Genomic DNA, 11,466 nt, shown 5'->3' with positions numbered 1-11,466 from the left:
CTATTCGAGCCGGTCGGGGATTGGTCGAAACCAATCCAATCTAGTCTTGAGGTCACCAAGTTTGTGAACCAAGTTTGTGAACCAAGTTTGTGAATCAAGTTTGTGAACTGAGCTTGTGAATCAAGCTCAATTTCGTTTGCTCGAGCCATTTTGTGAGGTGACTGGCCAGTGAGAGTCATAAGGTGTTAGGTGGGAGTACAAGTGGAGTTCTACGGACCATTATTTGTGGTCGACGGAGTGTCGACAGGAGGTCACACGTGACACATGATTTGGCTTTGGAGCTAACCTATATCCTTAACTCGTGTTGTTACTTTTGTACTTGCGATTGGATATCGTTGTGACGAACTTGTTTGTCTTAATGTGAAATTTACGCTTTTACCCCTGTTTACTTACTAAGCGTATAGCTTATCCCTTTTAGCTTTGTTTTCCTTACAGGAGTCAGAGGTTGAAGAGTGGTTGGATTGAACTAGAAAGTTATTTTGGGAAGATCCGTTATTCTATGTATATAGTGTAGGCATGGTCTCTTTTGAATTTTGAGACGGTTGAATTTTTGTTTGAGTTGGTGTGATAGTAGAAATGGATATTTAGAACAGATATTTTGTTTTCTTTTATTGAACAAATTTCTGTTTTAAAATGATTGGAGATGTACTTAAGAGTGGATGTTCTGTTGTCTAATGGTAATGTTATCTTTGAAATTAATGTGAGTGAGTGAGTGAGTTCTGGCGAGAGCCAGGCAGACGATCTGCTAACTTCTAGGGTATGCCCTAGGAGAAGGTGTGGTCATCACAGGTGATATCAGAGCTGCTTCGCGTGGTCTCTGCACGGAGTGAGCTTGGGTCAAGTAATGATACGATCCCAATTATATGAATATGTATAAAGGACTAAGTGCTCTTCTTGAGCATAGGTTGTGAATTATGAAGTGGTAAGCATAAAATCTTTACCATGCTACTTGAGGTATATAGGGACGCCAGGTAGGAATCTCTAATATGGGTGATTTACTCTTGGGACTGGCCAGCCTGAGCTGTGAATTATTCTATTGTCAGATTCTTGTACCGGAGTACCAGATATTTCATTCAATGGTGTATTTGCAAATTACGAAGAATTTAGTATATCACATTATGATAAGACTAGAAAGCATGATTAAATTTGGCAAAGTAGAATCGAAAGGACCAAGTCTAGCTTTTGAAAGTTAAAAGTGAAGAGCCAATAGTGAGATCTTGAAGATTAGTGCCAACTATGTTTTTAAGATGAATAATTTTACTAGTCGTTCAATGGTAAATGGAATATATACCATCTCTTACCCAAAATATAGGTTCAAACTTAAAATTTGAGTGAAATCGTAGTTAAGTAAGAACTATGCAGTTGTTAATAGCTTTAAACCTTGAGGAGAGTTTTCAAAATTGAGGTGAGATAAGTTTGACGATCTTGCCATGTGAGATGAGTTCTCGATGACAATATGACTCCTTATATTTTATTGGAGGATTATTGGGGGCTAATGTCCAATCGGATAAAGATAACGAGTTGTTAGGTTATTAGAAAAGCCAATGTATGAATGTTTGAGATCATTTAGCATACTTAAGAGCCATTGATGTACTTAAGTAATGATCATATTATTTGATTTGATATTAAACGTAGTAGATCTACATTTTACTAAAGAATTTTGATTAATGTTACTAATGGGGTAATTGAATTAGTAAATGTACTTGAACGATTGTCACCTTGACTATGTTGGGATGAGTGAGTCGAAACTTTGCCATTTTTGGACATTGAATGTACTTAAAAAGACTTGTTTGACTTCTTATTAAAGTGTACTTGAGCTTGATATATGTTGTAATTAACCTTGTTTTGTGATATAATTTAATAGATCATGAATTGCTTAATAGTAATAATTGTATTCATGCATAATTGATTATTACATATTTGTAAATAGACTAGTTGTGAGAGATATAGAGTTTAAGGAGTGATAACATCAGGGTTATGATGTTATCTTAGGTGAAGATTGTTTAATTAAGTATAACGCCTGGTTAAATTATAAATTAAAGTAGTTGAATTTTATATATTTGGAGAAGTAGTCGATACAACACTTAAATTGCAACGGGAAAACGCTTTTCTTTGGTTAAGGTTTTGTGGAAAACATGAATGATTAGACGAAGTGATGTGGAAATGGAAGATAAAATACGGAAAGAATACCTGAAACTTTTTACGATTAAAAGTGTGAAATTTCGAGGATGAAATTTTCTTAAGGGGGGAAAATGTGATAACTCGCGAAAATCTTGAATAGACTTAGCCATTATTACCCTTATTTCGTCATTTATAGATAACAAATAATTGAATAGACTTAGCCGTTTTCCTTGATTTATGCATTCTAGTAGCCGTTTGTGGAATAATGTGATACAATCTTCTATTTCAGACGGTGGTGAGTTAGACGGAACCAGTGGGGCCTACTAGCTATTACACGTGACGTGATCTCCGCTCTTTTGCTATACTTGTTTTTTGTGTAAGTATTCAGGCCGTTTTTATGTATAACTTGCTTAAGTACTTTGATGTGAATGAGAGGGTACTTAGGCGAGAGTGTACTTGATCACACTCGACCTAAACCCTAATTTGCACCTGTGTTTATTTATGACATGTATATATATGAATTATTTTGATATTGAACCCCTTGAACTTGTAGTTCGGGGTGACGTTTGTGGGGTCCAATCTCATGACGTAGACGGATTATTCGAGCCGGTCGGGGTATGGTCGAAACCAGTCCAACCTAGTCTTGAGGTCACCAAGTTTGTGAACAAAGTTTGTGAACCAAGTTTGTAAATCAAGTTTGTGAACCAACTTTGTAAATCAAGCTCAATTTCGTTTGCTCGAGCCATTTTGTGAGGTGACTGGCCAGTGAGAGTCATAAGGTGTTAGGTGGGAGTACAAGTGGAGTTCTACGGACCATTATTTGTGGTCGACGGAGTGTCGACAGGAGGTCACACGTGACACATGATTTGGCTTTGGAGCTAACCTATATCCTTAACTCGTGTTGTTACTTTTGTACTTGCGATTGGATATCGTTGTGACGAACTTGTTTGTCTTAATGTGAAATTTATGCTTTTACCCCTGTTTACTTACTAAGCGTATAGCTTACCCCTTTTAGCTTTGTTTTCCTTACAGGAGTCAGAGATTGAAGAGTGATTGGATTGAACTAGAAAGTTATTTTGGGAAGATCCGTTATTCTATGTATATAGTGTAGGCATGGTCTCTTTTGAATTTTGAGACAGTTGAATTTTTGTTTGAGTTGGTGTGATATTAGAAATGGATATTTAGAACAAATATTTTGTTTTCTTTTATTGGACAAATTTATGTTTTAAACTGATTGGAGATGTACTTAAGAGTGGATGGTCAGTTGTCTAATGGTAATGTTATCTCTGAAGTTAATGTGAGTGAGTGAGTCCTGGCGAAAGCCAGGCAAGCGATCCGCTAACTTCTAGGGTATGCCCTAGGAGAAGGTGGGATCGTCACAATGCACAGGTTAACGGTAGAAGGAAGATGAATACAATGCAGAAACTACAAAAGGAAGATGGGACATGGACAGAAAATGAGGCTGAACTGGGAGCTGAAATTGGTAACTATTACAGGCAACTCTTCACCAAATCAACCGAGAGTAGTAATCATGACATTCTAGCTGGAATCCCAAAATCCATATCTAAGGCTATGAACCAGGATTTAACTAAAGTTGTAACAGAAGAGGAAATCAAATCCACAATCTTCTCTATGGATAGCAACAAGGCTCCTGGTATAGATGGGATGTCCCCCATTTTTTTCCAAAAATTCTGGGATATAATCAAAGGAGACCTGGTAAATGCCATAAAAATCTTTTTTCATTCTGGTAATATGCTAAAAGCTATCAACCATACCATCATTTCCTTGATCCCAAAGGTCCCTTGCCCCACTAACATCAAGCAATACAGACCCATTAGCCTTTATAGTGTGATTTACAAAGTTATTGCCAAAATTCTAGTCAATAGGCTCAAACCAATTTTGCATCATTGCATCAGCATTAATCAGTCTCCTTTCATCCCTAGGAGACACATTCTTGATAACATCATTATATCTCATGAGTACTTGCATCATCTTAAAAACAAAAGGCACGGTAAGGATGGATTTATGGCTGTGAAGCTTGACATGTCTAAGGCCTATGATAGAGTAGAATGGCATTTTTTGCAAGCTATGATGGAAAAAATAGGGTTCTGTGACAAATGGATAACATGGATTATGAAGTGCATAAGTACAGTCTCCTTCTCCTTTAACATCAATGGAGAGTGTAAGGAATACATTGTACCAGAAAAAGGGATAAGACAAGGTGACTCACTATCACCTTATCTATTCCTCATATGTTCAGAAGGCTTCTCTAGCCTGCTAAAGAGAGCAACACAAACAAGGAATATGGTTGGCATGAAGATAAGCAGACATAGTTCCTCAGTAACCCATCTTTTTTTCGCTGATGACTCCCTGATCTTCTGCAAAGCCAACTCTCAAGAAGCAAAGGGGCTGAAGAGGATACTAGAGATGTATGAACAAGAATCTAGTCAGATGGTTAACTTAGAGAATTCTAGTGTGTTTTTTTAACAAAAATGTGGATTTGGCAACAAATGAGGAAATGTGTACAAAACTATGAGGTATTCAACCAGTATTGCAAGGACTGCCCATCGTGATATCAAGGTCTAAAGGACAGCTGTTTGGCTACTTAAAGGATAACATCAAAAGAAGGATGCTAAGCTGGAAAAATAAGCTTCTAAGTTCAGCTGGGAAAGAAATTCTGATCAAAGTTGTGTCTACGGCAATGCCTACTTACACAATGTCTTGTTTCAAATTACCTTGCAGGTTATGCAAAGAGATAAGCTCTATGCTTTCTAATTTCTGGTGGGGAGAAAAAGGCAACAAGAATAAGGTGCACTGGGTAGCTTGGAAGTAGTTGACAAGGGAGAAAAAACGAGGTGTTTCCAAGAGATTCAAAGCTTCAATAGAGCTTTGTTGGCTAAACAGATTTGGAGAATCATCAGAAATCCAAATCTGTTATCCAGCAAAATTCTGAAAAGCAAGTACTTCCCAAATTGCTGTGTGCTGGATTGCAAAACTCCCAACAATGCCTCATGGTTTTGGCAAAGCATTATGAGTGCAAGAGAAGAGCTTCGATGGGGGATACGGAAAGGGATAGGGAATGGACTTTCAACAAGAATTTGGGAAGATCAATGGATTCCAAATCAATATTTAGGGAGGCCTGTCACAACCAAGCCAGAAGAATGCCAAGTTCAGAAAGTTGCTAACTTGATAGAAGGCTACAGGTGGAATAGAAATCTCATCTTCAAAAATTTCAAATAGGGAGATGCTGAAAACATTCTCAAGATCCCCATAAGCATCACAGGAAGAGAGGACAACATCTTCTGGACAGAAAACCAAAAAGGGGAGTACACGGTGCAATCTGGCTACAAGGCAATCCAGGCTAAGAAAGAACAAGAGAGCAGAGCGAGAAGAGAAAGGATTGAGTCTAGCAACATACCAAGAAGGAATGACATGTGGAGAGTGCTGTGGAGCCTAAGAATCAGTCACAAAGTTAAGATCTTCATATGGAAAGGCCTGAAAGAAGCAATTCCAGTCAAAGAATTAATCTGGAGAAGAATGTCAGAAGGAGACCCTATATGCTCAGTGTGTGGGGAGGAGCTAGAAACCTTGGAACATCTACTACTGAAATGCAAGAAAGCAAAGGAGATCTGGAAAGCTGCACCAGTACAATGGGATGAGATCCAGGAGCTGACTGGGAATTTCAACAGTTTGTGGGCTGCATTATCCGAAGCAATTCAGAGAGATCAAGGGCTGGACCATATATCTCTTATAGCATATATTCTTTGGCAAATTTGGAAAAGCAGGAACGAGAAAGAGTTCAACAACAAAACACATAATCCAGCACAAGTGATCAACAAAGCCTGGAATGCGTGGATGGAGTTCAATGATGGGATAAAAAAGGCTAGGAGTTGTTGCATTGAAAAAACAATAGCACCACTTCAAATGGAGCAACAAGAAGATAGCCAAATCCCAGACAATAGAACAGCAGGAATGCAGATAAGAATCGCAACCAAGTGGAACAAGGCATCAAAGTCCATTGGGTATGGTATTGTAGCAGCTGACTGTAGAGGGCAGGATGTAATAGGATGGAAAATGAGGGAAAGCGAAAGGTCAAATCAACTTCAACACGAAGTTTGAAGGTGTAAAGTGGGCTTTGATCAAAGCAGCAGAACAAGGTTGAAGGCTGGTATGTATTGGAGTTCCTGGTACAGACCTTTTGCAGCAAATTTAGGGAAAAAAAAGTAGACGTGTGGCTAGCTACCCTGATAGAGGACATCTGCGAGCTAAGTAATATGTTTTATAAATGCTCATTTTGCATAGGAAAATAAAAAAGGAATGATCTAAGATGTTTGTTTAGCGCTCAAGCTTTGAGCAATTATTTTGATGTAGAGTGGGTCAACTCCAATCTATTGTGCTAAATGTACATTGTAAAGCATCGAGCAAGTCTCGCCTGTATTTACTCTTATTCCAATCAATATAATCTTATCGTTTTGACAAAAAAAAAAAAAAGAGCACATTGAAGAGGTCATATCTAGAGGAGGTGGTCAAGAGTGTTGAAAACACAACAGACAATGCATTTTCCCTTTATACCTTGTTTGTGTACTTGATTGGGTGACATTGGTTGGACACTTTAAGTGTTGGATACTTGGACTTTTATGTAGTCTAAATTTGTAGATTTAAATTCGATGTTTTATGTGTTGGACTTTTATGTTTATGATTGTTTAGTGGACAATTTGTAGATCTAAATTTGATCAGGAACTGGTGAAAAATTATGATCCCTTGTAGAAATGAATTGTAGGCTATTATCGTACTAAAATTTGATCAAGAATAGGTGGTCCAACAACTATTTTTGTAGCCTGAATTTTGAACTAATTTTGAGGAGCAACTAAGAGAAGTTGATTTCGATCTGCTTGCGAGTTAGAAATCAACATTCAACTTACAGGTTTTATCAAATTTAGTTGAGTCTTACTTTTTTTTGGTCGAGTCGAGATTAAGCTCCATTTTCTTTGGTCATGCATCGCAAGCTCGAATTCGAGTCCAAAGACAAACAAGTCCAATTATGTTCAATTAATTTAAAGTTCAACTTGATTCAATTCATTTGCAGCGCTAGGCACATCTGAAACAACTGGCATAGCTGATGTATGTCCTCCATGATTGTAGCCACCCCATTTTCCCCAGGTCTCTCAGTCTTTATTTGAAACAACAGTTTATTACTTGGGCTTCCAATCTGAATGCTCCTCGACCATTTTAATAATGTTTAAAAGGTTCGTGTCTTTTCCTAACTCCTAACTCACAAGATCCTAACTTTTTGCATAAACTAAAGTAATTTTAGTTTCTCCTTCCGTTTAGGCAAAAGTTTCCTCTCCTTTTCTTGAAAAATTCTTTTTCACAACATCGTCTTTGAGAAAATCCAATTAAGAAATGCCTACAACCCTTGTAAATGAAAATGACACATATCCAATCAGGTGGGCATTACTTTTCGAATGAAGATGCCAATTGGCATCTGTCACACTAGCATTTTCTCATTCTAAAAGGAAACGCCCTCTTATACGCCTGTCCTCTGGCTTTCAGCTTTCTTGCCCGCCAACTGTTCGACGAAATGTTTCTGTGGCTACGCATTAAGTTTTGTGAGTATTTGTTTACATACAACACAACCAGTTCTTTTGCACTCGATGATTATCCCCTGATTTACGCTCCAGAATTTCTACTTTAAATGAAATTACCAAAGTTTTTTTAAGTTCTTCCACCTACGATTAATGGCAATGTAGCGAAAAGAAGTATACATAAAGTACCGTGCATGATCAAGTTGGTCAATTAACTTGATAGAGTAAGTTATGGGTATAAAATCCCTACATTTTGGTACTTAAAAGTGCTATCTTACAGTGAATCGTGAGCTCCATGTTGCTGAATTTGGGTTTGCTATTAAGGGCTTTGTTTATTAGTCTGCTAATGCTCTTGGCTTGATTAGTGGAAAATTCTAGCATTGATTTGTCAAGTGGCTGGAACCTTAAAATTTGTCCTTTTTATTTTTTTAATTTTTTAATTTTTTTGGTTTTCTCTGATAATGGCGGACTCTCTGATCTGAAAACCACCAGAACTACAGAATAGAATGGTGGATTGGTCGAGTCTTCCGGTTGAGCTTTTGGGATTGATTGCCAGACAACTGCGTTTTGCCCAAGATTATGTAAGATTTGGGGCCGTGTGCAAGTCATGGAGACGGGTTATTCTGCAGAGAGATGGCACTTTATGCTCGCTGCTTCCATTGTTGATGCTTGCTGAGAAGGAATTTAGTGATTTACGTGAATTTTGTTGCCCTTTAACTGACAGAATGCTCAAGCTATACTTGCCAGAGATTCGTGGTAAGCGATGTTGGGGTTCTTCTGATGGCTGGTTGGTAACCATTGGCGCTGATTTTCAGATGTGTTTACTTAATCCTCTTACGAGAAAGCAGATATTACTCCCACCACTACACAAATGCTCAAATTTGAACACACTTATTTGCTCTCCAGAAGAATTTCGTGACTATTTTGTGTGCAAAGTGGTTCTGACTTCAAGTCCTGCATCTTCAAGTTGTGTAATTCTGGCTATATATTCTGATTTTGCCAAAATGGCCCTGGCTAAGCTAGGTGATGAATCTTGGACTCCATTGCAGAGCTCTTCTTGCCTTTTCCTAGATGTCATTTATTTTGGTGGACAACTTTATGCTATTGACAGCCTTGGGAACATTATGATCTATAGCATTTGTGGTTCTTGTATTGAGACAATACCTTCGAATTTGATACAATCCGAAGATGAGCTAGAGGATCGTCTTTTGTATCTTGTAGATATTGGAGGACAGGTTCATGTGGTCCAAAGATATGTCTCTGAAATTTTAACTACCCAGACTCCTGAACGAAAAACCTGGAAGTTTGAGATCTACAAACTGGAAGCTGTCAGTCATAAGTTGGAAGAAATAAACTGTTTGGGTGATTGGTCGATATTTGTTGGGAACAATCATTCTTTTGCTGTTTCAACTTCTGATCACCCTGAATGTTGTAGTAACTGCATATACTTCACCGATGACTATTCAGGAATATCTGATCCTATATCACATGGCTATGATGTCGGTATTTACATCTTTGAAAATCACAAGATACAACCTTTTATTGGAGAAGATGTCTCACCTGCTAGGTTTTCTGTACCACTTTGGTTCAGACCAGTTTTAGTGTAATTTAAGTTCTTCTAGTTTCTTCTATTATTTCGCACTTGTACAAGAAGCATGATTCTGAAATTTCAGGGATACATTATAGGAGTATCACATGAATGTGGCCTCACAATTCAACATGTTGATTTTATTATGCACTATGATGTTAATACCCAATTTCTGAGCATCATTTGATATTTGTCTGGTGCCTTTTTTTTTTTTGTTTACATAACGGCACATTTAGCTTAGCCTAGTCCTACTCCTAAGGGAGGGGGGAGCCTCCTCTATGATGCCTTTTTAAAAGGCACCATTTGCCAGCAGTGATATTCTAAGAAATGTCATTCAGTAAATGATAATATGTGCAGCATGCATTATTGCTTGAAGACCTTATGATATCTTTCTAGATTGAAGCTTGTACATCTTTTTTGCAGATACATTGTCCTGGTTACGTGTCATATCTCCTCAAGGTTGCAATCACATATGGTATAGATGCAACTCGAAAATTACTCCTGCATATCTGTCTTCATTCTATCTTGTAGTTTATCATGATCAAAACTCGGAAGCTAGTCATTGACCTAGGTTAAATGGCATTAGGTAGTAACTGTTGATTGCTACATTTATGTGCGTGTAACTGTTGATTGCTACATTTATGTGCGGATGACAAGACTGCTAGAAAGGAGGAAGTTAATTTCCTCCAAAGTTGGAAAAGTTCCATGTGATGATATGTGAAACAGTGTTGTGGAATAACTGGTTTCTAGCTTGTGGATCGTGCTTTTATCACATCCATCTGTTTAGCAAGAAAAGGACTTGTAAATTCACTGATAAGGTTTAAGTGCTTTAAGTACTTATCAGGAAATAAGCTTGTCTGGATAATGTCCACACTCTCAAAGTCTTAATGACTGTAGATTCCTTTGACATACATATCTCAGTTCTTTCATATGAAGAGTTGAAGATTGGCCTGACATGTGTCCTCCGTGGCGTGGCGTGGCGGTGGCAAGATGTTCCAAGTTCTAATGGGCTATTCATGTTTAAAGAAACTTTAGATCGGATAAACTTAAGAGATTTGAGTTTAGCCTTTAAATATAATTAATTTAAAAAATACTTAGCAAAAAATGAGAATACCTGGGCATTACTTGAGATCCCATTAGAACCAATAATGACAATCAGTAAATGCTTAATTCTTTTTTATTAACTGTTTTTTGTCTGCTCCTCCTCCTCTTCGTCCTTTTTTCCCCTTCTTGCTTGATTTGATAATACTTTATTCTGACTTTTCAATCAGCATTATGTTAGGTACTTTCCCTTGAACTCTTAACATTTCTTTCCTGCTAAATTCCCCACATTTCCAATATGAATTTGCTGCTTTACATTGAACTTCATGGACATTATTATAGCTCAACCCTAGATTCAAAGAACCATACTGAGAAATTGAAAAGCAAAGATAAAAATTTGATAATTAAATGGTCAATTAAACTCATTTAGTAATGGAAATCATGCACCAAAATTGACAGATGTCAACGTTTTAGTTTGAATGGGCAAACACTCTATACCTAATTTTGGAGTGTAATACAATATTTCTAAAACTTTTGAGGGGGCAAAAATATCTTCTGGACTTTTCATTTCTTAAATGGGGAAAAGCATACCTCTTATTTTGAGGCAAAAAAGAGGCTATGTGCCAATCGCTTGATGGGAGAAACATTACATGCAGTCTTAAGTTGTGCCCAAACTTACTAGACATGAAATTTTAGGCCAAAAAATGAATTTGATAGAAAATTGGGATTGAAATATAATATAATGTACATATGAGGGATCACAATCATTGCTTTGAATGCGAGTAGTACAATGCAAGTTGAGACACATTTATGCAATATTAAGAAAAAATAGAGCAAGAGTAGCTAAACAAGAGAATAAAAACAAAATAAGAATGAAAAATTACAAAACATCTATTAGGCTTGTGATAGATGCATTGGTTCAATTTTGATACTGTATAGCTTTCCTTGATCTAGGACCGATATAGCATGTTTTCATTATATACTACAGGCAATGACGGAGCCCCCTGGGCCCATAAGTTTTGAAAATTTTAATTCATAATATATAAATATATGTATAAGACGAAATTGGCTTTCCCTAATTTTTACGATTTTAGTTTATATTATGAAAATTTATATACATATATATATATA

The 11,466-nt window shown here is 37.1% G+C and overlaps 2 protein-coding genes across 3 annotated transcripts; both read left to right on the top strand.

The window, feature by feature from the left end:
• The first annotated feature begins 3,537 nt into the window (after nucleotides 1-3,537).
• LOC140013449 (uncharacterized) lies at nucleotides 3,538-6,240 on the top strand. Its single transcript, XM_072062731.1, has 3 exons — nucleotides 3,538-4,594; nucleotides 5,026-5,258; nucleotides 5,362-6,240. The coding sequence occupies exons 1-3, from the start codon at nucleotides 3,538-3,540 to the stop codon at nucleotides 6,238-6,240; spliced, it is 2,169 nt and encodes a 722-aa protein (XP_071918832.1).
• An 823-nt stretch (nucleotides 6,241-7,063) lies between these two features.
• LOC113706475 (F-box protein At2g26160) lies at nucleotides 7,064-9,483 on the top strand. 2 transcript variants are annotated; one of them, XM_027228385.2, is made up of 2 exons: nucleotides 7,064-7,367; nucleotides 8,199-9,483. In XM_027228385.2, the coding sequence occupies exon 2, from the start codon at nucleotides 8,213-8,215 to the stop codon at nucleotides 9,311-9,313; it is 1,101 nt and encodes a 366-aa protein (XP_027084186.2). In that variant the 5' UTR covers nucleotides 7,064-7,367; nucleotides 8,199-8,212; the 3' UTR covers nucleotides 9,314-9,483. The 2 variants fall into 2 exon arrangements, with proteins under 2 accessions (XP_027084186.2, XP_027084182.2); XM_027228381.2 differs by having other exon boundaries at nucleotides 7,065-7,730.
• The last annotated feature ends 1,983 nt before the right edge of the window (nucleotides 9,484-11,466 follow it).

This window comes from Coffea arabica, chromosome 8c (assembly GCF_036785885.1).
Source record: "Coffea arabica cultivar ET-39 chromosome 8c, Coffea Arabica ET-39 HiFi, whole genome shotgun sequence".
Taxonomy (NCBI): Eukaryota; Viridiplantae; Streptophyta; class Magnoliopsida; order Gentianales; family Rubiaceae; genus Coffea; species Coffea arabica.
This window is presented reverse-complemented; position numbering and strand designations above follow the sequence as displayed.

Excerpts from the sequence above, each read along its gene's own strand:
- LOC113706475 (XM_027228385.2), top strand. The coding sequence starts at position 8,213 with ATGGTGGATTGGTCGAGTCTTCCGGTTGAGCTTTTGGGATTGATTGCC.
- LOC140013449 (XM_072062731.1), top strand. The coding sequence starts at position 3,538 with ATGCAGAAACTACAAAAGGAAGATGGGACATGGACAGAAAATGAGGCT. Across the intron at positions 4,595-5,025 it reads GGTTAACTTAGAGAATTCTA|ATTTGGAGAATCATCAGAAA; the intron begins GTGTGTTTTTTT and ends TTGGCTAAACAG. Across the intron at positions 5,259-5,361 it reads CCAAATCAATATTTAGGGAG|GGAGATGCTGAAAACATTCT; the intron begins GCCTGTCACAAC and ends AATTTCAAATAG.